The sequence below is a fragment of the Pagrus pagrus genome, assembly GCF_965226575.1.
Source record: "Pagrus pagrus genome assembly, chromosome: 2".
In the NCBI taxonomy this organism is placed as follows: Eukaryota; Metazoa; Chordata; class Actinopteri; order Spariformes; family Sparidae; genus Pagrus; species Pagrus pagrus.
Genome location: NC_140186.1, coordinates 7,629,861 through 7,656,233, shown reverse-complemented (window position 1 = coordinate 7,656,233; position 26,373 = coordinate 7,629,861). Strand labels below are relative to the sequence as shown.

The 26,373-nt window shown below is 42.5% G+C and overlaps 3 protein-coding genes across 4 annotated transcripts; all 3 read right to left on the bottom strand.

Annotated features, from left to right (window-relative positions):
• LOC311252303 (monocyte to macrophage differentiation factor 2-like) lies at positions 1-11,193 on the bottom strand. 2 transcript variants are annotated; one of them, XM_084345354.1, is made up of 7 exons: positions 10,445-11,193; positions 5,498-5,579; positions 5,086-5,246; positions 4,779-4,853; positions 4,569-4,670; positions 4,321-4,390; positions 1-4,228 (listed from the first exon to the last, which is right to left on the bottom strand). In XM_084345354.1, the coding sequence occupies exons 1-7, from the start codon at positions 10,456-10,458 to the stop codon at positions 4,025-4,027; spliced, it is 708 nt and encodes a 235-aa protein (XP_084201480.1). In that variant the 5' UTR covers positions 10,459-11,193; the 3' UTR covers positions 1-4,024. The 2 variants fall into 2 exon arrangements, with proteins under 2 accessions (XP_084201480.1, XP_084201481.1); XM_084345355.1 differs by lacking the exon at positions 4,779-4,853.
• A 1,159-nt stretch (positions 11,194-12,352) lies between these two features.
• Positions 12,353-17,270, bottom strand: arpc1b (actin related protein 2/3 complex, subunit 1B). Its single transcript, XM_084372723.1, has 10 exons — positions 17,029-17,270; positions 16,342-16,483; positions 15,413-15,517; positions 14,781-15,003; positions 14,543-14,650; positions 13,976-14,200; positions 13,808-13,883; positions 13,163-13,362; positions 12,885-12,975; positions 12,353-12,785 (listed from the first exon to the last, which is right to left on the bottom strand). Exons 2-10 carry the CDS (start codon positions 16,403-16,405, stop codon positions 12,747-12,749), a joined length of 1,131 nt encoding a protein of 376 aa, XP_084228849.1. The 5' UTR covers positions 16,406-16,483; positions 17,029-17,270; the 3' UTR covers positions 12,353-12,746.
• Positions 17,271-19,095: 1,825 nt separating this feature from the next.
• arpc1a (actin related protein 2/3 complex, subunit 1A) lies at positions 19,096-26,254 on the bottom strand. Its single transcript, XM_084379234.1, has 11 exons — positions 25,856-26,254; positions 25,066-25,159; positions 24,663-24,767; positions 23,870-24,092; positions 23,223-23,330; positions 22,975-23,078; positions 22,760-22,868; positions 21,409-21,484; positions 21,121-21,314; positions 20,038-20,128; positions 19,096-19,948 (listed from the first exon to the last, which is right to left on the bottom strand). Exons 2-11 carry the CDS (start codon positions 25,127-25,129, stop codon positions 19,910-19,912), a joined length of 1,113 nt encoding a protein of 370 aa, XP_084235360.1. The 5' UTR covers positions 25,130-25,159; positions 25,856-26,254; the 3' UTR covers positions 19,096-19,909.
• Between the last annotated feature and the right edge of the window lie 119 nt (positions 26,255-26,373).

Sequence of the window (26,373 nt, the reverse complement as noted above, 5' to 3'; positions counted from 1 at the left end):
CTGCATGAAAAACTTTTTTTTTTATTACAAGAGAAATAGAAAAGATAAAAGCATTGTTGGCATCATATAGGCTTATCACAGCACAAAAGCACCACAGACACAATAAACTCGAATGAAAAATATATAGAGAAAAAGAATATGAGATAGTATAATCACTGAGAACAGAGTCAGCAGCTCCACAATCACAGAGCGTCTATAAACAATGTACAGAGGGTCCATGAAGGCTTCATGGAGAGTTTATAAAACTCCATACAAAGTCAGGTGGGCACTGTATGTCTGAATGAGACAGATAGAATAAACGAGACAAGACAGACACACGTCAAATCCTCAAAGACTTCATCTCACCGTCGCCAAACCTGCCCGTGGAGCGAGTCCAAATACTGGCTTTGATAGGCTTTAATACCCCCCGAGTACTCCAAACATTCTCAATCATTGGGTGTTTCTCAGAGGCTCAAGTAAACATTTACAGTACAAATACTAAAACGCACTCATAAATTTAAAAGTGTATCTGAAGAGTTTTACTCCAAATATGACAAATGGACTCTCCAGTTTGCTGTGACGATAAATGTTCTGACATTAAATTACTGTTGGCTAAAAAATAAAATGGTAATAAAACAATTTTTTGTTAAATCCAGATTATTTTTTAAACATTGTTGGGTTTCATGGATCTCAAGTTATGATTAGATTTGGTTGAATTATGGTGTTTTTTTGTCACTAGAGGATTTTCTTTTTGAACCTGCAGTATAATGATGCATTCATGTGCTGGTTGGTAAGTCGTAACTGCAAAAATCTTTTGTTATTTAGAAATGAATGCTATGAAAGTACATTAGAGACCATAGGACTTGTTCAGGTGCAGCAGAAGGAGACGGTTCCTGCACAGCCGACCCTTTGTTAAACACTTTGATGATAATATTATTTGTCACTCCTGCCAAAAACCTTTGCTTGATCTCATTTTGTTTGTCTGCCTGTGAGCAGAACATATTAAAAAAAGGTCAATTTCAGCCATTAGTTAAGGAACGTGTGATCTGTTTTTGGTGTGAATCCGCTAAAAACATGGCAAATTTTGCCTCAATCCTTTTCTCTAGAACATTGGTTCTCAACCGAGTCGTGTTTTAATTCTGAAGGGTCGCCAGAAAAAAAATAAAAAACATATTTTAGACCGGGGAATAGATTTAGATTAAGGTGTATCAGGCGACTCAAAAAAGGTTGAGAGCCACTGCTGAAGAACTACTGCACATTCAAGTGTTTATCACAGTGTGTGTTGATGCAAATCTAAAAGCAAATTTTGTAATTCCTTATTATAATCTATGAACACATCCGCTGCTGCAACATCTGAGGAGGTTCTGCGTCAGTTTCTATCTGCTTTAAAGCTTTTCTCCTGTTTGGTCACTTTATAAATATTAACCAGACATAAAGCTCGCAGAAAACTTGCTGCCCTACTTGGAGATGAGAGTAAACAAGTGAAGCTGTATGGAGTGGTGCCAGCATTAAAGAAAGCAGCTTCACAGCTATTTGATCCTGTATGCAGATTTTCGTTGCTGCAGCCGAACAACCCGAGCTGCTTTAGTGGTCCTTGAATGTGGCTTCACAGGCTTTTAAGCCCGAATGATCCAAATCCTGAGAGACAGGCAGCAGAGAGAAGATGTTGAACAGGAGCAGTATTATTTTTTTACACCTATGAATACTTTGACCTTTTGGTCCTCTAGCCACATTTATCACATTACACAAGCCTGTCCGATATACCGTGTGCCGACACATACAGCGTAACACGAAGAGTACGTACATATTTCAAATATACTTCGTATGTGTTCAAGGTACATGCGTTCACGTGTAAACATAGACTCAGCCGATTAGAGGCTTTGGATTCATGGGAGTCAACACACACACACATACACACACACACAAGCATACGCACACATACACACACACACCTGAGATGCCTTAATATTGGGCCGGATTGTTCAACAATACTATAGCTTCAGTTTCCTTTCAAGTGTGAGATGTTTATGGTAGTAGTGTGCTATCGGTTGTGGCAGTAAGTCAGTCGTCTGGCAGTGCTGAGTCGTACAGTGGTTTTCCCCTCTGAGGTTCAACCATGTAGCTTTGATAAACTCTATCAAATGGGTCCCATTCGTTAGGCTGAAGATGATGAAGGTAATCAGCTGACACTATAAGTACATCAGAAGAAAATATAGGTGAAGTCAACACATACTGCACGTCATTGTAAATATATACTGTATAAATCGTACTGATGACATCGTCACTTACTAAACCTAATCAACGACAGTAAACTATTAGAATTCAGTAATCATACTTGATAATCTACTGCGTAGCGCCTGATAAATGTGGAAGCACACAGGTACAGTCTCCGAGACCGAAACCATGAATATGTTCAACTTAAAAGATCGTTCTACAGTCATGCTCGATTTGAAAAATCACAGTAAATCACCGACTGAAACAACCGCTGTTAAACCATAGAGTGTCCTACAGTGTAGATAGCACAACTAATAACGATAACAGTGAGAATACTATCTAGCGCTCTGAATTGGAATAGTAAATTACTGATGTTTCAACCTCCTAAATATAATCAAGCCAAAACGACACAGTGTGTTAAAGCGTAACTTCTGTGTTTTTAAAGCTCGACCCTGTTTTTTCTTTTTGCGTGTGTAAGTGACTAACGGGGACAACGTCTCCTGTAACAGGTCCAGTATTGGCGATACATGAAAAGTCCACATAAAGGTACAATTTGAAGAATATGTCCAGACTACGAAGGTACTGTATCGCCGAAACCACAGGGGGCAGCATATCACCAGTGTAACCGACAACTGCTGCTCTTTGGTAGCTATCCTTGACTGTAGCTAGCTACCGTTGGCTAATATGCTCATGGCTCAGCTAGCCGCGGAGCTAGTGGCTCTATGGAGTTTGTCTGGACCAGAACCTCGGATCACCACAAGTAAAAGAGAGAAACTTGAATTCAAATCATGTAAGTAAGAAGTAAGAACTGCAAGCAGAGTCCCCATTAATCACTTACACACAAAAACAAGGGACAACGCCGTTAAAAAATACCGAAGTTACCCGTTAATGATGATAATAAAAGTTTAAATAATGTCCTTAAACTAAGTATGATAGTAAAGTGAGCTGATTGTAAACATTGTCCTCCTCATGACAATAAGACAATGCCTCCAATTCAGCTTCTGAACACTGAGTCTGGATGTGCACCACGTAGGGAGAAATCTCCAAGAATAGTATTTGAACCCCTGATCATTGGAATGAAACCAAAATTCCTGAAAAAATAACTGGAAACTGAACTAAACTGGTCTGGTAAAAACAAAAGCTGTGTCCCAGTTAACGAGCTGCTTCCTTTTAAAGTCCAGAGTCAATACAAGAGCTTGAAAAGTTGTCTCAATGCAAAGTCTCCAGACTTCATCATGACACATTTGGCAAAAACAACAGGTGTATTATTATTATTTCGAGTGTCTACTTCAGTTTTCTACAATCAATGCACTCAGTTGTCCTCCTCCACTCGTAAAGTCAGGAAATATCACATCATGTATCAGGTATCTGAGGTCAGGATGTTTCAGTCACACTAAAGCCAGTGCAGGATGTAACTAAAGGCAGACAGGCATAAGGTCCACTGTTGGTTCATGCTGAACGCCTTCATATGACGACTAATCACAGCATGTTAAAGGTCCAGTGTGTAGCATTTAGGCTGATCCATTAGCAGAAATGGAAAATGATATCCACAACTATGTTTTCATTAGTATATAATCACCAGAAACTAAAAACTGTTGTGTTTGCTGGCCAACTGCAACTTCCTGGTCATAAACATGGATGCGTTTGACTTTTACGAGTTGAGGAGGATCACCTGAATGCAACATAGTTTTGGTTACGGTGAGGCTAAAAGTGGAGGAGGTTCAGTGTTTGTTTTACAAAGGAGGCAGCCCCTGAACTGGGACACAGCTCACATCATCCCCTTGAAGTTGCTCAAACACGCGAGCTACTTCCTGTGAGGTCAGCGCTGATGTCATCTGGAGGTCTGGACCTGATTGGGCGGCTGGGCATAGAGGTACTTCCAGATGGCGTAGTAGTGTATGGCTGCTCCCATCGCTACAAACAGGTGCCAAATGGCATGAGCGAATGGGACGATGCCATCACTTTTGAAAAAGACCATCCCTAGACAGTAGCAGGCTCCGCCCGCCAGCAGCTCACATAGCCCTGACTGCTCCGGCTGGGGAGAAGAAGAAGAAGTTTTAAAGACATCATGACGAGGAAACAATAAAACCTCAATGACAACAGGGGAGACAAAATGAGAGTGCTCACCATTGAGAGGATGACCAAGGCAGGAAACACTCCCATCACCGTGTAGCAGATCAACTCCATGATCTTATACCTGACGCAGAAAAGAAGATTTAAGCATGGAAGATTATTCCTTAAGGGTAACTCCACCCATTTTACACATTAAAGTCTTCCAGAGGAAGCTGCATATAATCTGATAAATTGCCTGTCATGTCACTAAGTTGCATTGTGGGTAATGTAGGCACCAGATTCTGATGCTCGTCTGAACTGACCTCTCATGGAAGAAGAAGACGTAGGTGGTTCCAAAAGAGGCCATGACCCACACCAACCAGCGCATGTGACACGCCCAGGGACCCAGCTCCCGCAAGTTCAGCCTGATGAAGCACGGACAGGAACAAATAACTACAGACACTGTATACACACACTCCCCACACACATATACTGTATACACACACACACACATAGCAGTGTAGTTTGTTTACCACGGGGCGTAGGAGGCAGCAATGAAGAAATAGATCACCATCCTGTCACACATGTGGAAACAGTGCTCCACAGACCTGAAGAGAGAGACCAAACAGCCTCATGACAACTGAGTGACACTGTTTATACATGCAGCATCAGTGTGAAAACAAATCTGGAGTGTGGGAATGTGCATTTTGTTCCAGTGTGAATCTGTGAGAGGATGGACAGTGTTTAAAAAGAACTCAATCTCTGCAGTACAACAGGACCACCTCTTGTATCCTTTAACCATATAGTCCATATACTGCTTTGAAACGTGTGAGTGTGTACCGTAGGTGGCTCTTCTTCCAGGCCACAGTGTGAAACAGGGTGGAGATGATGAAGAGCGAGCTGAGCCCCGCCCCGTACACCCAGGCCGACAGTTGCTCCCATTTGTCCTCCGACTGGAAGTGCAACAGGGAGCTGCCCAGCAGGCTGGGGATTATCCATAACTAAATGAGTTCATAACAGAAAGGAAACGGGAGATAAGAACAGAGAAGCGTGCAGGATAAACTGAAATTTAGTGCATGATGTAGGTGTAATCTGGAGGTGTCTTCTCATTTATCTGTTATGTAATACAGCCGGATTTATTTCATGGTTTCACTGAGTGTGTCATTTCATCTGTGTGTCCATGTTAATGATCACTTTCTGTGGTCTGTGTGTGTGTGTGTGCGTGTGTGTGTGTGTGTGAGCGTGCATTCACCGCATGCGTGGCACAGTTGGCAGCATGCTCATATTCTGTGGGCTGGTATCTCTTGTTAGGAGGAACGCGGTTGTTCATAAACCTGGAAACATCACAAATGAAGAGGTTTAATATACTTTGTATATTTGAATGAAGCTTTGGTATGAGACAAAGTGAATACACTATAAAATAATTAAAAAACAAATAACAATATTATTGATTTCTGTCTTAAAATCTAACTCCACTAATTTCACATATTTAAGTGGGGGCAGTACTGCATGTGTGAAAAAGTAAGCTAAATTGCATTGTGGGTAATGTAGGCACCTGGTTTTCAAAAGAAAGAAGAATACGTGGAATAAAAAAGGCTATGCTGTTTCCATTTTTAACGTTTGTTTTTAAACTGTCAATAATGAGTCAACACATGTGACGGCTACAGTACCCACAATGCAACTTGCAACCACTGAGTGACATCATTGGAGGCAATTTATCAGATTACATGCATCTTACTCTGGAGCCACAAAAGGTTTCATACTATTTCTTTTTCTTTTTTTTACTCATATGCAGTTGTACTCCCCACGACCTGTAAGCACACATAATGTGTAAAATATGTGGAGTTACCCTTTAAAAGTAGCACGTGTAGGAATCATAAGGCATTCATTTGGGCTTTTGCTTTTAATTGATAAAGATAACTTCCACCAGATGATGTAAAACACATCTGACGTCAGCTCTAGGACTGTTGTTCCTACTGCCACATTTTTTGTTTGCCTGCCTCCATGGACGGATGGATCAAGAGAGGGGCGGCTCACGAAACTCATCAAATTAAACGAGTTCAATCAAACTAGGCAGAGCTGATCAACTATAAACCAAGAATTTGTCACAATGCTGCCTACATTTCTCGTCCAAATTGTTTTGCATACAAACATATTTTAGTGTCCTGTTTAGCTGTGACATGAGAAAGTTTGTGACCAGGTCACAATTTGTTCCTGCTTCAAATCCGACGAGCCAAAACCAATCACCGGCAGTCTCACAGTACCAGTGGAAGCGTTGATGCTCTGTTAAGTTATTCAGTTTTTTCTACCTTTTTTAGCAAACGTGAATATCAGACCCCCTTTTCTCTGTTTTCTCTGGTCATGTCACACTAATTACATTTTTTTCTTCTCTTCCTGCAGCAGACACGGCCCAGCTCTATGAGAAAACCATCTCTCCGGCAGTGAAACACCCCTTTAATGTCCTCGAACCATGTGGAACATCTTTAATATTTGTACCCATTTGTATCTCAGTGGTGCTCATAAAATTTCACCCCATCCTCTCCTCTTGCTTAGCAACGCTAGATCATGCTTCAACTTGTTGCCATGACTGCTGTTGCCTGGCAACAGTGGGTAACCACGGACCGACTGAACCTGAAGAGGTTTGTCCCGATGATTTCTTCCATAAACAATTCACGTGTGCAGGTATGCCCGCATATTCACACACACCAAAATAGACACGCGCTCATGTTTACGTAAACTCAGATGTGATCTTTGAGGACGAACACTTCACTTCACTGAAACCCAAACAAACAGCTCCGTCAGTGATGTCACTGTTGTCATGGAAACCTCCGAGCAGGGATTGTCTTTTTTTCTTTTTTTTTTCCCCCCGACACCAGAAACCTCCTCGTTTCTTTCATCTTTCTTTGCTCATCTCTTCCATCTCCCTCTCCTGTTCCCAGAGCATGTCTCCTCTCTGCTCCACGATGATTAAATTAACATGCAGGAAGGCAAATGGACAAAGACGTCCGTGCAGACACACAAAACACACAATCACACACATACACACGCACACACATGCACTCACAAACCACAACCCCTCCCTGTTTTTATGCTGCATCTTGCAGAGCCCGATTTCATAAGAGACCTAGATTTAGCGTTGTCTCTTTCTCACACACACACACACACACATACACATACGCACATTCACCCACGCACACACATTGTTCTAGGATTGGTGGGACTCAGAATGAGAAAGCAGCAGCCTTCAAAGGGGATACCACTCGAATTAAAAATTCATTGATGTGAATTTTTGAGAATAGGACGATCAGTTCATTCTTTCAAACCGTCAGCGAAAAGTACAAACAAACAGCATCGTCCATACATACACACATTAATACATACATTAGGCCGTGCATTTATGTGCCGTCTCCTCAGGGAAAAGATTAAACTGACGGCAGAATTTCACAAACTTTTCAGTCCGAGTGGAGTGATATCACCCTTACCTGTCCATCTCATTTCACCGTGTTGTTGCACAACCGTGTGAAACAGCAGAACATGATGTTTTCCTCCCACACGTCCACTCAAAGCTTTTTAAATCATGAACATGACACTCCTGATCTCTCCATGAGATACAGGAGGAGACAAAACGGAAGTAGTGGCAATAGAAGGCTCGAAATCCACCTCACATAATGACAATCATCAGATAAGAGATCTCTCAAGAAACATCCTCTCTTTTCTCTTTCTTCGACATTACGCTCCCGTTCCTGAAGCAGCTGTTTTTAGACTGACACTCATCCAGAGTTATTAATACTAACTGACACAGCCCAGAAACACACCGTCCTGTCCCAAATAAAAAAGGCTTCCTCGCCCTGCGTCCAACACTGGCCTCGCACTGTCTGACGGACTCTCCCTTTTGTATGTGTGTGTCAGTGCCAGGCCCAGCAGGCTTGGCTGGGTCATTAATGACTTTATCAAGCTGGCTGATAATTAGCAGGCCAGAGGCCAGCAGGCAGAGAGACACACTGACTGGACAGAGAGGAGCGGAGCTGCAGTAACATCAGGATAACTCCTCTCATATGACAGCAGGACGGACACAGGGCACGCTTTGTTTGTCTTACTGACCCATGAAGACCAAAACCTCAGTCCAGTTAATGATGAACATTCAATAATATCAAAGCCTATTAATGGTCAAGCAAGTCCTGCTCTTTACGCAAGTATATATAGTAATAAAATGTCTGAAAAAACAATTAAAAAGTAAGATAATCGATCAGTTGATTGACAGAAAATGAATCTGCAACATTTTTTATAATAATCTTTTAAATCATTCATCGAGCACAAATGCCAAATACTATTTGGTTCCAGCTTCTTAAATGCAAGGATGTGGAGCTTTTCTCTGTTGTATCACTTTACATTAAATATATTTGGGTTTCAGACGATACAAGCTATTTGAATATTTCATCTGAGACACTGTGATTGGCATTTTTCATCGTCAGATGATTTGAAAGACGAAACAATGACTTGATTTAAAATGCTTGTGAAAATATCCGTTACTTGTAGCAACTTGTCTCAAAGACTTCTTCACGTTTTTCTTATTTTAGTAATAAGGCAGTCACGGGAGGTACTGTATGTAAACCAACGTCCAAGAAACCCAAAATATTTGATTTTAAATTTAATATAACACAGGAAAGTGTCAAATCTTCACATCTGTAAAGCTTGAACTGAAGAATATTTCGCATTTATCTTATTTAACTATAAATCACTTATCAAAAATAATTAATGATTGGGGTCGGTCAGCGTTCAGGGGCAATCACAGCTGCAGGTGTATCCCTCTGTATCTGTTACTGTCTGTCATAATGGCAGGACTGTATTAAAATGATCGTGTTAGTCATGAATCTATTCATATTTTGTTATTGTTTGTTGTTTTGTTTATTTACTTGTCTTTTAATTAGAGCCCGAACGATACTTGATTTCAGGGCCGCTGCCGATATTAGGAAGTAAGAAATACCAATATATTGGCCGATATACAAACGTTTTTTTTTGCAATGATCGTTCAAATGTGGTTATCAAACACTTGATGGAGGATATTTTATTGTTTGACAATAAACTTTACGACTAAAAGGAATCCAGTGCACGTACACAGTAAACCTGCTGGGAATTTAATCATTTTAAATGATCCCGAGAATCTTTTTCTGCATTATAACTTCAAAAAACAGACGCGACATCGGGCCAAACAACATATTGGTGTCCTGATGTGCCTTTATGCTCTAGTATTGTAAAAACTGGTCACAAAACATAATTGATGATTCATTTTCTTTCATCGACTGATCAATTAATTGTGTCAGCTCTGATGTAAAGATGGGAATGAAGGCAAAAAGCAAAGATCTTCGTAGTTTTGAACATGATCCACCATTCAACTACAGCTCACGTGATATTCAATAAAACTACAACTTCGGTCCGTCGCATGACGACACATTGAAATCCGCGTGATTTTACGTGTAAGCGAGAATAAAATCAAATACAATAAAATAATTTGGATGATCGATTAATCATTTTAGTCATTTTTTAAAGCAAAAGTACCCAAAATGTGCTGCTTCCAGCCTCACAGATATGAGGATTTCCTGCTTTACAGCAGAGTAAATTAAATATCTTTGGTCCTTGGACGGCTGGTTGACATTCGAAGGTGTCTCCCTGAACTTGTGATGGACATCATGTACTATCCTGACATGAAGCGCATCAGCAATCAGCACATGAACCGGTGGTGGCGAGAATAAATAACAGCCCCAGTCTGCTCTGTTTGACCTCTTCCTGCGAAGGAAACCCACCAGAGACAGTCTGGACCCTCTCGTGTCTTAGATCACATGTAAGTGGAGGAGAGGAGGCGTGTTTGGCCTGCTGTGTGTTTCAAGACAGACAAACAGAAGAGACAGCAAGATGATGATGATGATGATGATGATGATGATGATGATGAGTAGGAGGAGGAGGAGGAGGAGGGAAGAGGCAGGTGTGTGTTAGTGTGTGTGTGTGTTAATAATAATGCCTGTCAAGCTTTTAAACCCTGGGCTACAAGATTATTACATCATCAGTTATGAGATATGTTGAAATGTAAAATGTTGTCCTCCTCCTCCTCATCATCATCATCCTCATCCTCATCATCACAGGCAGCAGTATGAGACATGTTTCTCATGCTCGAACAGGATGTCACGAATTATTTCTCACCTACCTTACAAGATTCATTTACAGTGGGAATAAGCAACAGTTGACAGCAGACAGACAGTGTGGCCAAAGCCCTGGATCAGCCCCCTCTTGAGTGTTGGAGCGAAGAGCCGCCGCGGTTTTTGGTCACTCCTGCTCGGATTGTAACGAGTCTGGTGTAACGTAACGTAACGAGCACCCGCCGCTTCACCGGGAAACGCGTCGTCGTCTTATCCTCATCTCAAGCAGCACCGGGAGACGGATGCATCCCGAAGCCCAGCTGCCTCCAGAGGCTCCAGTCCGGAAGTGTGGGCGTCGGGGGGGATGGTCTCTGAGGGAGACAGCCGCCTTCTCCTGCTCGGTGCTGATGGTGCTGATGGAGCTGCTGATGATGGTGGTGGTGGTGGTGCTCCCTCTCTCTCTGTCTCTCTCTCTCTCTCTCTCTCTCTCTCTGTCTCTCTGTCTCTCTCTCTCTCTCTCTCTCTGCTGCCGCCGGTTCAACTCATCACGACTCGGTGAGGAGGGCTGTTTTTCATCACTGAAGGCTGCCACATCATTTTCTGAGGGACTGATTCATGGCTGTGGGAGTCCGTGCCGATTTGCTCCTGCGCCTCGCACTTCCTGCTGCAACCGCAGGGTGGAGCTGCAGGCGCGTTGGAGATACAGACACATGTGCAAAAACAGGATTTTCACAAAGTGCAGGGGTGAAGAAGGGCTCCTGTTTCGTTGTGACTGACACAGCTGGTGCTGTTTTGTTTCATGTAGTTTATTTTACTGTTACTTATGTACGCAGCATGAGACAAAGACAAATTTCCTACACGGACAATAAAGTATCGTATCGTATCGTATCGTATCGTATAATTCACTAGGTGGTTATGATGGTTATTGTATCGGTTGTTCATTTATTTATTTGCTGATAGGAATGTATGAATATATATTTAAATATGTAGATATGCATGGTGAGGGGTTAGTGAGTGCTGCTGAATACGTACTTAAATTATTATAACACATTATGAATCATGGGAGTACTACATGTTTATAGAAGACAAAATAAATCAATATGTAAGTTATACTATATGAGATAAATGGGTGATAATTTACATTATATTGTGCAGGACATATTTGGTTGTAACTTATATATGTTTGTATGTTTATATAAATATATATATTTCAGATGTTTATGTATTCATAAGTTATGATTAAATAAGGAAGCCTATGCTGAATTACTAGCTAAAGATTAATGGAGAGGGGGTGGGGGTAGATGAATTCAAACCTCTTCACACTCCTTTTAAACATGTTATTAGAATAGACTGTTTTCTTATGCACTATTCTTTTGTTGGTTTGTTTGTTTATGGTCTTTAAAAGTATTTCTCAGTAAAAAGGACAGTGGAAAACAAAATTGTCATTATCAGCCAAACACCACAGAACAAATCTGCATTTATTCCCTCAGACTGAACCATGAGTGGTTTAAAACCAGATCTCAGCTTAACTTTTCAGTTGAATTATACACAACATACATTTCGGTACCATATCGGAAATGTATCATCCCAATATTCAATTCTGTACTTAATGGTGGCCCATACTCTCTTTATAGTAAGCGACACCTTCATGATCAAAGTGACGAGCAGCAACACGTTTTAAATCTCCTGTTTTGGTTCTCAGGGCTTCTGGAGACTTGGATTACACCGGATGAGCTGAACGGAGCCACTTTATGTTTTTATTTTTAGTTGTTTCTTTACGTTTTAAAACAAGTCCCCATCCGAATTGATTAGGAGAATCACAAAAATCACATTTTTTTGGTTAAACTTAAACTTTAACTGCTGTTTTTAATGCCAAGAATGAACTGCTGTAGCTCAACTTACTCATGTTGTCAATACCTCCAGAGTTACACACACACACGTAGACAAAGAGACACAAAGAACCAAGCACTATTGAATACTGTAACAGCAATCATTTATTAAATGCATATTATGACCAGCATAAGCTTTAACAAACACTGTAGCCTTTCATCATGGTTAATATAAAATTCCAGCTTTAAGCGTTGGGCTCAGACCGAGCTCTCTGTGATCACACTAATCTAACTCACTAAGTACCGTTTACAGACCGGTGGTCAGTCAACTCTGTATACAGCGCTGAGTTTAACAAGCTCGCAAAAGAGCTTCAGAGAGATTACAAACACTGTTTGACCTGAGTCTGATCGTTTAACTCGTGTATAAAAAAAAAAAATACCTGATTAAGATAAGGCCAAGAAGCTTTGTGTAATAAGGCAGCAGTTTTCTTCATATCTCCAGAAGCTGATATAGTTTGTGCGGGGTAATGTAAACTTCAGCTCAGACGATCTTCAGGTTCTTCATCGAAGACTCCAGACTCTGAAAAAAAGTGTGAATTTTTTAAAAAAAATGTTCAAATCACGTCTGGGAAAAACACGTCATCAGGATACCCAGCATATAAACGTCTGTGTGTGTTACCTTGACATCCCAGATGCCCATCCCTCCATCCATGCCGGTGGTGCAGAACTTGGTGCACTGGTTTCTTCCTCCTTCCAGCACCGAGATCTCACTGAAATATCGTTTGAGACAAGTCAAACTCTGTGCACACGCATGTGATGTCGCAGTAAAACAAACCTCTTTTAGCAGAGACGATGAAGATGCACACGTTAAAATGAGGATTATGTTGTGGATCAGCAGCTACTGTTGAGTTTAAGTTGTTAATTTTTATTTCATGCATTTTATTTTCTCTCCCTGACCTGATGCTGTTCTTGTGGAGGGTGTTCAGGTCCTTGTCGGTGCTCTGGGTCTCTGAGGCCCGACGGTCCAGGTTCTGGAAGCGTTCCCTGGCACTGATGCCCTTCTGGGCCGCCTGCTTAGGAACGTCCAGCTTGCCGCCAAATGTCAAGCTGCCTTTGGCGCTGTCGTACACAAACAGCACCGGGTAACAGTCATGGCCCTGGAGGATCAGAAGCACGTACACAGAGATAATATCAGTATGGTGACATGAGATTAGATGTCACCTGTGATTGTGGGTGTTGTTATCCTGAGGTGTAGACAGAAAGTTCAACCCTGCTATGTGTAAAACCTTTCAAATGATTTTAATGGCATCTGATTGTCCCATCCGTCACAATAGCTGATATGTGTTACTACCACCGGGGGGCGCACAAGATAAAAAGCTAAAGTCCTACACATGGTGGCTTTAAAGGGAGAGCATGCATTGTTTGAAAGAAGATATAACACAGTGAATCTGATATCTCCGTTAGTGTCGTTCCTGGAATATCATAATTAATGTTGGTCCAGGATCATCATCATGTTGAAGTAAGAAAAAAAAAAAAAGTAATCAGGTTAATTAACAACTAAACAAATAAATAATAAATATTGGACAGATGTCAAATACTCACAGCTGCTACTAAGCTGTTCTCAGTAATGAAGGTGACACACAGCAGAGGGAGCGTCTCAGAGCTCAGACTGTTCACCCTGTGGAGTCACAACAAAGGTCAGAGTGCACACAAACACACACACACAACACACACAGTGACACAAAGGTACGCTGCCCAGCTCTCTCTTACGTGCCGGTCTTGCCTCCCTCTGCGACAGACACAGTGGAGTCATGGGAGGTCCAGGCCAGGCGGCTGCCGGAGTGCGAGAAGCACACGCTGTGCACCCACCCACCGCCTCCACCCGTGGCCTGAGCTGCTCCAGACTCAAACAACATCTCGCCGAACGGCATCTTGCTGCCCCAGGGAGTCGGGCCGGGCTTCTCCTCCACCTCCTTGATGTAGGCTGAGAAGACCCTGTGGGCGAGAGGGGTCAGGATGTGAATAAGACACAAGAAGGAGTGAAAGAGGTTGAAAACAATGGCTGATTTATATACTGGGAGAGCCACATTAATTTCTGCAACGCTGTTTTTCTGTGAAGCTCCACAAACGTTTTGTGGACTACAAAACTTCACCACACTTTCCATTGGCATGAGAGTGAGTAGATTATATCTGAATTATCATCTCTGGGTGACCCTTTCCTTTGAGCATAGTTTATGGGGCAATAGGTGCCACATGTGCAGAGTAGACAGAAGTCACAGCAGTGCTTAAATATAGTCATTAAAATGTCCTCACAAGTGAAGTAACACATCTGCGTACCTGCATTTGAAGTCACAGGATCCAGCAGCCAGCAGGACGTTGTTGGGATGCCAGTCCAGACTGAGGATGGTGGAACGGATCGGCTTCTTGATGTGTTTACACACCCACCTGTAGGTAACACCCAGTGTTGTAAAAAGTACCCAAAAGTCATATAGAGTAAAAGTAGAGATATCATATTCTTACATATATGCATATTCTGTATAAATCAGAAGCAGGAAGTTTTCCTCCAAAACCTCACCAGTCATTTTCCTGCTCGAAGTAGCAGATGGAGATGAGGCGTGAGCCGCTGCCGACAGCAAACTTGTTCTCTCGTGGCGACCACTTCACACAGCGAGCGGCGCGGTTGATCCTGAGGATGACCAGGGTGGGCTTCCACGCGCCCTCTTTGAGGGTCCACACGTAGGCGTTACGGTCCGCTCCACAGGTCACTATACGGTTACTGTCCGGAGCCCAGTCGATACCTGCCACAGAAAGAAACTCATTGGTTCTCATTGATCTCTGAAGACAAAATATATTCATGATATATATTTAAAGGAACATTGCAACATTTTTTTTTAAAATACGCTTGTTAAGATTAATACCACTCTTTACATGACATTTCATTTATCTGTGTCATTTTTACACTTTGGTTACTTCGTTACCGTTGGACTGAGCCAGACTAGCTGTTTCCAGTCTTTGTGCTAAGCTAGGCTAACCAGCTGCTGGCTCCTCGGGGAGTATTTCCCAAAATGTTGAACTGTTTCTTTAAATCTTTTACTTTGTTTATAAGGTACCTCTGGACAAGACAGTTGGGATTTTAAAAGACATGTATATATGTCAGGAAGTGCATCCCCATAAATCCACCTGTCTGTGAGTGTCTGACTTCCTCACCTGTCACCTGCCCATTGTGCTCCTTCAGCTCGTGGATCTTGCTCCACTTGGCCCCGTCTTTCTTGTAGATGTGGACCTCGTGGTTGTTGGGGCACAGGGCGATCTCTGAGGCACAGAAACACATTTTAGTACACTGTGCATCAGCTGAGGGAGCAGTTCGAATCAGTCACATTTATAAACAGGAAGTTCATTAATGTGAGGACAAAGTACAGAGTGATCGACAGGAGAAGTTTATGAAGGGCCGGTCAGCGAAGTGGAACGCAGAGCAGCTGACTGGGTGCATGAGAACAGAGAAAACTAGAGAAACAGAAATACAGTATGCGTGTGCCTGCAGGCAGCACACAAACACACACACACACACACGCACGTTATCTTTAAATAGACAATGTGCAAGAACTGCGACCTTCCTTCCCTCAATGTAGCAAACTCTGTACATGTTTTAGTCAGCAGATGAGTCAGACGCAGTGTTTGTCTCAGAGCAGCAGTGTGGGTGCTTCAGTGTGCAATTTTTTTATTTTTTTTTTGGTGAGCCTTCAGCCTTCGAGCTGAGCCAACAAAAGTGTTCAGCTTGTAAGTTGAGCGAAACTACAACTGTATGACTCTGTGACTCGACCACGGCTGACTCTTACATCCGCTTTGCCCAGAAACCAAAGGGCTGATCAAAACAGCCAAATATGGCATTAGTTTCCCGGAGCTAACGGAGCACAAGAGCCTCTCAGTAAGGCCCCCAGACGCCACCCTCACTGTAACAGGAAACAGGAAATACCTTCTCCCACCTGGGAGCCAATCACAAACCTCCGACTGTTACACTGTTTGTTCTTTGGCGCAGACTCTACATGAAGCAAGATGTTCCATGATGCGAGTGTGCAGTTTAGGAGATGAGGCGAGAGGCCTCGAAGTGACCAATCGGAGACGGCGACCAGACTCACGGGTACGATCTTTATTCCAGGCGTGGCAGCTAATTGGTTCCAGCAGGAAGCTATGGTACGCCATTGCCAATCAGATGTGAGGAGCAAACCAGGAAGTGGTGTGAGGAACCAGCAGCTGGTGGGCTAACAGTTGATAACAAGTCTGGAAAAAACAGAAGTTACAAGATTTGTGTTACAAAGAAGAAGAAAAGGGGAAAGAAAACGCAGATAACGATACAAACTATAATTAAATCTACAGAGCTGTCTCATCAGAGTCGGTCCAGACTATCTGAGGTGCTTTGAGAAGAAAAACACCACACCATCAGCTGATTTATAACCGTCTGCACAGAGAAACACACTTAGCTTATCTCGCTCAGGTTGTGTTAATGAAATCCAGACTTTCAGAGGCATGAGAGGAATGATGCAGGTCAAAGGTAGCACACATGCTTCAAACAAACTTCACAGCTCGAGCACACATCCAGGAAGTAAAGACTAACATCCCTATCACAGGCGGTTATTTCACAAGCACTCATTTTACATAATAACAGCCACGTTTCTCACTGAGTGTGTGTGTGGGTCTGAGTGCCTGTTGCACACTTTTAGCTGCTTCCTGAAAATGCATTACACATCCAAAAAGTGTGTGTGTGTGCGTTACTGACATGTCAAAGCAAACTCAGTCAACTGTTAAATATTTTCTAGGCTACTTACCCTGAGGGCCGGACAGAAATGAATGGGTGAGTAGCTGCAGAGATGGAGAGAGAGAGAGAGGGAAGGAGAGAGACAGAGGAAGGCGGCGGATCAAATAAAGATGAGGGTGTTCAGCTCGCGGACTCTGGCCAGTCAACGCGAACGCCAACGTCAGAGTGAGCTCAGGAAGAGAGAAGCTGAGCTGAAGAGAGGGAGGAGAGGTCAGAGGGGGGAAGTGGAGGAGGGCACAGTGAAGCTCAGAGGGGGAGACATGCAGGAAGTTCGCTGCTCAAGGCAGAAAAGATCACGGGTCGGAACGTTTCAAAAAATGTGCAAGAATGGGAGCAAACTTTTCATTTTTAACTGACAGAAGGGAGAAGGGTTTGAGGTTTTTGCTTCAGTGAAACACGGAAGAGAGGGAGGGGCGTGAATACAATGTTCGGCAGAAAAGAGGAGGTGGAAACTGAGGGGGAGGCACAAAAAAAAAACGTATAAAGCATGAAAGACACTGAAAAGAAGGGGGAGGGACGTAGTTCTGCATAAAGAAAGAGGAACAAGGGAAAGGGGAGGGGAAGAAAAGTAAACTGCAAAAGAGGGGAGGAAAGGGTGGCGTCAGGGAGAAAAACTTCAGACTGGAGACTAAACAAAACATTTTCTACAGTTCTTTCATGTATTTTGATTTATAGGTCAAAGTTTTCTCCAGAAGATAATAACTTTTTCACATGAAGTGAAATCCATTTAGGGTTTTGAGGAAGATTTTACAACTGACAGTCAAAACTGACTTCTGTTGTTTGTCATAGCAGACATGTTAAGAGCCAGCATTTCTATAATTCGCTTTATTCTAATTGGGGACTTTAAGGACCTGCAAATGAAATCAAAGGCCCTCCGTCAACGACACTGTTATTTATTTTTTCCTACCTTGTCTCTCGGACATCCATAATTATTTTGCATGTGAATCTGAGAAGAAACTTTGTTGTTGTTGTTTTTATAAGCCGACAGAGGCCTCATGAGACAAATATCAGAATTCTGGGAACATGGCCATCAAAATTAAGTGAATCCAGCCATATTTCTGTATGTACTGGTGACACAGTCTGCTCTGTCACTTCATCTATTTATGTGTTGTTTTAAACCGTTCCAGCAGCATGATTTCAGGATGGAAAATTTTGCTTGGCTGGTCAGATGCCAAACATGGTGAACATTCATGCAAAATATCTCCTTAACATTGTCCTTCATGTAGCTAACGTGGCTGTTGACTCTTAGTTAAATGTCATTTTCCAAAGCTGTGAGCCCAACAAACATTAGCCTTCGCTGTTCTTCATATTTACTGCTAGTTAGCAAATGTTAGCTAGCTAAGACATTATGCAAAGATGGTAAACATTGTACCTGCTGAACATCAGCATGTTAGCATGCTGAAGTAGGCATTTAGTCTAAGGTACAGCTGTGCCTAATTACAGGTTCATGGAGCTGCTTGCACGATTGTGGACATTTAGTCTAAAAAAAAACCCCAAAAAACAATACACAGTAAAAGAACAAAACAATTTTCCGTCCTTTAGACGCGTATCGATATAAACCTGAAGCACTACTGAAGTTCGAAAGGTTTCTTCTCCAGTTACATGCCTGTGTAACTCAAGCCATTGTGTAATAAATGCACAATTAGGTCAATGAAAAAACACAGGGTTGATACTTTAAGTGCCCTTTCTAAGCAGAGACTGTGAATGTAGAAGTTTGAAGGGGGGGGGGGGGGTTGCCATCCCTTGTTAACCTGCCATGCCCCTTCTTCATCCCCTACCAGCAGGGAGAGAGGAGTATTCAGTGTAATATTTTAATCTCCTCTCCTTGACTCATTGATCTTTTTTCTAACTGAGGTTTGTACAGGTCCATCACTCCTGTTAGAGATTAACAGATCGCCTCCTGGAGTCAACATACTCTAACTACACCCTGCTTAAGAAACTGTTATTAAGCACACAGGCAGAAATATAATTTGCAGATTTAAAAAAAAACAACACTAAACAAAACTAGCACAACTACTCAAGCTGCTATCTACCCACCGTATGTGAGAGGCAAAGACAAAGGAAGAGAACAGTCGAGTGACTTGTGTACTGTAAATGTATTTCTTCTTTATTTCATGTCTACCTCATGATCAGTTACATAGAAATCCTCCATCTTGTGTGGTTTTAGTGTAGTAGCTACAGAGCCTAGTGCTGAACAGCCGTGACTCTGCACAGAGCTTAGACAGCTGCTTTTCCTTCTCCACCATCAGATCCTGCACAGCTCTCTACAGCCAACCGGCAACATGACCTCAGAATATCAATAACCCGGGTCCAAATCTAAACAATGACTTCACCTGCTGGGTATTTACTACACTCCAGGAAGTAAAACATCACGTCCTCCGATCTACTAAACATCGATATTCAGAGATCATGTTGAGGTTGATCTGTGGTGAAATACAGTCTGATTTTTGGATAAAATGCACCGTTTAGTGTTCAACTTTTGGTACAGGAGGTTAGAGAACATAAAAACACACATTTCACTTCACGTTTTAATACGTGTCAGAGGACCTTCCCACTTTGACACCTGGTTAACCTTCATTTAAAAACAAACAAACAAAAAAAAAAATCAACAGTGATGTCACACGTCAGCTCAGTGTGTGCATGTGTGTGTAGTGTATGTGAGTACTTTAGTGTGTTTGTGTGTGCGTGTGTGAGAGTGTTTGCACACACCCACAAGAGTGTGTTATGGTCTGATCAGTGCTTCGGCAGACACTCGATAAGGTGGTCAGTTATGTAATGTTACTGGCTGCGTCGCAGGAGCGGAGGGGGTGAGGTGGAGAGGGAGGAGGGGGATGGGGCGAGGGGGGGAGAAGTGAGGCCGCAGCGTCTCTTCGTTCATTCACAAGATTTCTTCACATGATGCGGAGACCCTGGATAGAAGCTTCTAGACTCTGAGGAGGTAAACACAAACACACCAGGGAGTTAGAGCTGCGAGGAAATCGATCTCTGGGGAGGATTGTTGATGCTTGTGTGTTTTTACCTTGAAGTCCCAAATGGTCATCGCTCCATCGATGCCTGTGGTGCAGAACTTGCGACAATCCCTTTTGTCTCCCTCGTAGATAGACACTTGGCTAAACATAAGACATGCAGATACATAGTGACAGTTTTAAAGGCGGTGAAGAAGTTATGAAATCGAAAATCATAATGATGGAGTGTGACTGTGAGGACAACGTTCTGATCCTGCATGGTAAAGACTGACATTTTCTATAAAACGCTTATTAGTGGAGCAGAAAGTCAGCAGGCCCAACCAAGAGAAACTCACAACATTTTGTTTTTACACTTCAGATTTTATGCGGATTAAACAAGAGAAATAAAGTGAGCTTTAGAAGTGCTTGTAGGTGGATTATATTACCTTTGGATAGCTGTTTGGCCCTGTTTCTGTGCTAAGCTAGCCTAACCAGCTGCTGCCTGCAGCTTCTTATTCACCATACAGATATGAAGGAACAATTAAGCTTTTTGTCCAACTCTTGGCAAGAAAGGTAATGAGCTTGTTTCCAAAAAGGTTTAACTCATCCTTAAGAAAGAGCTAAATCGATAACGCACAGTCCCTCAGATAAACAAACAGACGGTAAATATACTGTGTGCAGAGCTCCACTGAGCCTCTGATTTTATCCATTCCAGCCAATCTTTTTGTTACATAACACAACATCTATTCTAGGGGTTAAAGTACCATCAGCTGCCAGTTTACAAGTTGCACCGAGCTAAAATTAATTCAGCCGAATACAACAGTCCTGCAGTGAATCCTTCAGGTCTCACTGAAACTGATTGTAGAGATGTTTCGATTCAACTTAACGCTCATTTTCAAAGGCTGTGGGTTGGGGGCTGAAGTGCTGGTGAACTGTAATGAATTATGCTGAGAGATGTTTCTAATATGTAAGATAATGATACGAACACCTCTCAGTGCAGCTTCCAAAGTGACACCAGTAACACGAAGTTGTAATCACACACTCGACTAAATTGGGACAAAAATGAACCAACTGCGACAAAACAAACTCTTCAAATAACTTTTACTATATCTAATTTAATCAAAGACCTAAAAACTTTAACGTCCAGTGCGACTTACGTGATGCTGTTCTGGTGGAGTGTGTCCAGGGCAGTGTTGCGGTCCTCGGTGGTGGCTCGCTTGTCCATGTTCCTGAAACGCTCCATGGCAGAGATGTTCCTCTGGATGCTCTGCTTGGGGAGGTCGAGCTTTGACACAAATGTCAGCGTCCCACCGTCGTCGCAACGGAACAGCATGGGGCAACAGTCGTGGCCCTGAAGACGCAGACAACGGATTTAAAATAGCGTTCCTTACTTAATGTGTATTTGTTAGCTGAAATGTGCAACAGTGTGTTTGTTCTATTCTTACCGCAGCTACTAGACTGTTCTCTGAAACAAAAATGACACTGAGGAGAGGAAGGAACTCCGTCTTCAGCTGTGAGGGACTTAACACACAAACACACGCTAATTAATTACAATCTTGACATTAATCTGGTTTTATTTAACATTAAAAAGATTAAACAGGCATTTTATTACAAACAAATTCAAATCACGACAGTTTTGTGACCAAAAACAATAAAGTAACTGTGCTTGGATTACAGCTGTGTGGCAGGTTTCCAGTCAGAACTTGTCTCAAAGACCGCCCACTCAATTCATGTCGCCTGCAATTTGTTGACAACAGCACATCATTATGTAATTGGATCTGGTTCACCTGGTTTCACACTTTATTAACAATGTGAGAAGATGATCAGATTACGAATCACAGATTGTCTGCAGTGTCCAGTAACAGAGAACACACTAAAATGCATTCTCATGCAGTGAAAGGTTTTTAATACGATGGACTGCTTTTTCAACATTTTAATTTTTTGAAAGGGGTTACTCATGTTTTGGACATTATTAAGCCGCTTGGGACGCAGTCAGCTTTCTTATCTTTAGTCATCTGTTCATTCTCTCTATCCCATCTCCCTGTTTGGTTGAGAGGATAAAAAATGTGCCTCTTTTTCTAATTTTAGTTGAGTGACATGAGCTATCCTCTTCCTCTTGTATTAGTAACAGAAATTTCACAGCCATCACCCACCGCTCAGCATCATCTCCTTGACTGAAACTGGCACAGTCTAATCAGTGAGTTTTCTGGCATTTGCACCCATTGCAATATTAAAAACATGCCAAAGTATCCTTAATTTGTAGCATAGGAACTGTGTAATATCTGACTTATGTTTCCATTTTTTTTAATCAAATGCTTAATTGAGTTTTTCCAGATATTCTGTGGAGTTTCTGACCTCTAGTAGCATGAAAAGGCATTTTTTTGTGTGAGTAGCTCCCCGTTTTGTTTATGACTGTCACACACATGGAAGCGCACGCCCGTTCGCAGCATGATCCACATTTCTGCCAATTGTTCTACACTAATTGACCGATGTACAGTTGGTGGTAACATGCCAAGGAATGAAGCGATGTGCCAATTAAGGCCAGTGTAGAGTGAGACTGCATGCTAGTAATCAGCACAGGATCTGGGATACTTCAAAAATTGGCTTTACAAAGAAAACTGACTCAATACTTTTGCTAGAATGCAATGAGACACATTGTGTGTTGTGGTGATTAACAATGAATGTAAACACAGCATTTGTTTGCTTACAGGAAAACGCCTCAGGGCACATTTCATCTGAGAAACCTGTTTGTTACAACCATAAACAAGATACCTCTGTGTGCAGTAATGATTATACCTGGCAGTCTTGGAGCTGTCCACCACGGTGACAGTACTATCATGGCTGACCCAGGCCAGACGGTTACCAGAGGATGAGAAGGAGACAGAGTGGACCCAACCCCCTCCACCTAACAGACACAAAGAGCATAAAAACACAGATCTGGCTTAGTTCAAAGGGTTACTGCAGTTCAGAGGGTTTTTTTTACTCTCGCATATAAAAACACAGATACAGACCCGCTCCTCCAAATTCTGCTAGCACAGCCCCAAATGGCATCTTGCTGCCCCAGGGTGTGGGACCTGGTTTCTCTTCCACCTCCTTAATGTAGGCTGAGAACACCCTGGAGGCCGCAGAGGGAGGGGTCGGGAGAGGAAAAGCAAAAGAAACAGAACAGAAAGCATAAGAGGGAGAGACGACGTTGGCAGGTTTTTAATAATTCAATCTTTGCTCTTGATCCATAAGATTCGCCGCTGACAACATTCACCTGCATTTGAAGTCACAGGATCCAGCAGCCAGCAGGATGTTGTTAGGATGCCAGTCCAGACTGAGGATGGTCGAGCGGATTGGCTTCTTGATGTGCTTGCTCACCCACCTAAAGCATTTGACATTTTTTAATATAAAATGTGAAAAAAAGGATAAAATTCAAGGACCAAATACTCTGATATACCAATGTTATGTTTCAAATGGGAGACGGTAACAATTTGAGAGTTTGTTTGATTTATTGGTTGATCCTTATTTAACACAATTCATCCATGTGACCTAAACAAAAATAAAAGGTGTAGAATCGGGCCGCCCTGGTTTGACAGAAGAACTTATTACACACAGGAAAAATGAATAATTGTGGTTTTAAACCAAGTGACAACAAACAGTTACAGATGAAGTGCCTCATATCCCTTCGAGATGTTGCCGTGTCCCAGAGTAATAAATTAGTGGTTAATGCAGAGAGACATGAATAAATGTCAAAACACGATGATCTGACTGCAATACTGCACTTAAAAAGGTGACATGACACCATTTACTGAAGTGAACAATAACTGGTAATACTCTCAATCCCTACATTTAGAAATTAAGTATTCGATTTTACCCGATACATTTGCAGAAGAAGTGTCACGATTGTACAAAGAGTCTCACCAGTCATTCTCAGACTCAAAGTAGCAGACAGAGATGAGTCGAGCACCGCTACCAACTGCAAACTTGTTCTCCAGTGGAGACCACTTGACGAAGGTGGCGGCTCGGTTGATCCTGAGGATGACCAGTGTGGGCTTCCATACCCCCTCCTTCTGGGACCACACGTAGGCATTACGGTCTGCTCCACACGTCACTATACGGTCACTTTTGGGAGCCCAGTCGATACCTGCAACACAAACAAAGAGAGACTGTGTAATGCTGACTCACTTTTGCGGTAATCATTAAGTGAATTATGATGTCACGCTCTAGAGCTGAATAAGCCGTTTATAAAGATGGATCATTGTGTCAACTCTTGTTTAAGACCATTGCAGACGCATTTTTGTGGGTCACTCGTGGGAATGCAGAAGAGGAGTGAGATACCACATTATCTACCAAAAAGCATTAGTTTTAAACTGTCGCAATATCTACAGAAATGTAGAAAAAATAATGATGCTCTGTCAGATTCATCTTTGATTTTGTTTATTGTGTGTTTTGTCTCTTTAGTCCCTCTTATGGATAATGAATAACACTCAAAATACAAGTGTAGAGAGGTGAGGAGAGAATCTGTCACCGTAACTGAGAACAATTACTGTATCTGTGTTTTTATGTGACAGTAAACATTCAATATTTTTTTCTGTTTTGTGGTGGGTGGCAACCAGCGTTAAGGTGCGTTAGTCACCCACTCTGACAAAGTGAGAACATAAAGAAACAATATACCATTTATATGATATTATAACATCCATTAACAAGACGATACCTGTTATGTGTCCATTGTGCTCCTTCAGCTCGTGGGTCTTAACCCACTGGTTGCCACTCTTCTTGTAGATATGGACTTCATGGTTATTAGGACTGATGGCAATTTCTGCAACAGAGAAACAAACCAAAGCGGCAGGTTGACAGGATGGAAGTACAGATAACAAACAAGCCTGACCAGTTTCTGGAGCTGAAATGCTCAGTGAGAGTTCACACATCCTCAAAACAAATAGTGGGACAGTAACTTTTTTGTGGCTGAAGATGCACTCCCTGATCGCATAAATACACAATATACTCATTGTTTTCACAGGCATTATTTGCAAACAATAACTCCGAGTTGTTAACTGGTACGCAGTGTGCGAGCCGACAGTGGTATTCAAATGAAGGAGGAAACATTTGAGCCTTACGTGTCCTATCACGGTTCCACGCGTGGCAGGTGATGGGTTCCAACAGAAACTGATGAAGGGACATCTTGTCTGGGTGTGGTCCTTAAGTGGAACTCTGCGAAGTCACACAGCAAAAACTTTAGTTTAGCAACTAGCGACAAACAAAAAAAAACCCTGAGCCAGGAGCCCGAGTGAACTTTGCCTCTTTCGGCTTTTACAACTCCGCTGATGACACGCCGATATAACAAGTCTGGCTGCTCTTCAAGTGGTACAGCCGGTTGACCGTTAATTTAACAGTTATATATTCGGACTCCAGCTGATAGCTAGCTGTGTTAGCTTGGATACATCAGCTAAGCCAAGTCATTCAAAACACTGTGAGACTCCCTAAACGAGCCAAAATATAACCAAGCTAACGTTAGCCAGCTTATTTCGCCACAGTCTCGATTTCTTTGACGTCGTATATTCACTTTAATGACGCGAAGCTGACTTGATTAGCTAGCTACGATAATATTATCATGACTGGGTTAGTAGCTGCCTCTCTCGGTAAATCGTTAACGCTAGCAAATGACACCAACGTTACTAGCAGGTTAATTGAACTGCTAGCTGACGCTAACTGTTCACCGGTGTAAGACAGGCCTGGCAGACAGGCTGGTCATTTTGAAAATATAAAGACGTGTTGCTATCCACACGTTTACCCTAAGGCCTCCCTTTTCCACACCAGACCCCGGTTTTTCCTTGGAGGAGATGCCTTTACTCCCAATGATGGACACACCATTAGCCGTACATTCCGCTAGCCCTCATGCTAACCTACCTCGTCGGTCCGGTTCTCCGAGTGTGCACTCTCGTTAGCCGGCAAGCTAAGTTACGCTAGCGGGGAAAGGTTAGATCAGGAATGGACCTGAATTCGCGGACTCTGGTCAGTCGACACGAATTCGTCCAGGAATGTTGAGGGAATGTCAAGACGGCCAGTAGGATACGACCGGGAGCATCCGGTAGCTAAGTCGGCAGCAAAACCCGTGGATGCCTGGCTGACAGCTAGCTTAGCATCATCACGCTAGCTGTTACATTCAACTGAAAATCGTCGTTCACAGCCAAGTGTCACATCCAAACTACGACGAGCACGAAAGAGCTCCTCTAGTGGCCCAAATACAAATATTCAAAGTGGCCTAACCGGTTAGAAAATACTACCATCTAGTGCATAGCCTGGAGAAAACTGTCTAAAATGTAGTAGGTATGTCTTGTTTGAACAGAGAAGAGGAAAATAAGTCATGACCCAGGCTGCATTGCTTAAACAGGCAAGCGGACCACTGCTTTAGATTCCCAGGGGCG

What these genes read in the sequence shown, in the direction of transcription:
- LOC311252303 (XM_084345354.1), bottom strand. An exon ending in GCTGCCTCCTACGCCCCGTG is followed by an intron (nt 4,671 to 4,778) that starts GTAAACAAACTA and finishes GTGCTTCATCAG; the next exon opens with GCTGAACTTGCGGGAGCTGG. An exon ending in GTCTTCTTCTTCCATGAGAG is followed by an intron (nt 4,391 to 4,568) that starts GTCAGTTCAGAC and finishes TTTCTGCGTCAG; the next exon opens with GTATAAGATCATGGAGTTGA.
- arpc1b (XM_084372723.1), bottom strand. Translation starts at nt 16,405, where the DNA reads ATGGCGTACCATAGCTTCCTGCTGGAACCAATTAGCTGCCACGCCTGG. An exon ending in CTGGAATAAAGATCGTACCC is followed by an intron (nt 15,518 to 16,341) that starts GTGAGTCTGGTC and finishes TCTGTGCCTCAG; the next exon opens with AGATCGCCCTGTGCCCCAAC. An exon ending in TCCTGTGACTTCAAATGCAG is followed by an intron (nt 14,201 to 14,542) that starts GTACGCAGATGT and finishes TCTCGCCCACAG; the next exon opens with GGTCTTCTCAGCCTACATCA.
- arpc1a (XM_084379234.1), bottom strand. Translation starts at nt 25,129, where the DNA reads ATGTCCCTTCATCAGTTTCTGTTGGAACCCATCACCTGCCACGCGTGG. An exon ending in TTTGAGTCTGAGAATGACTG is followed by an intron (nt 23,331 to 23,869) that starts GTGAGACTCTTT and finishes CAAATGCTTTAG; the next exon opens with GTGGGTGAGCAAGCACATCA. An exon ending in CTCCACCAGAACAGCATCAC is followed by an intron (nt 20,129 to 21,120) that starts GTAAGTCGCACT and finishes TCTTATGTTTAG; the next exon opens with CCAAGTGTCTATCTACGAGG.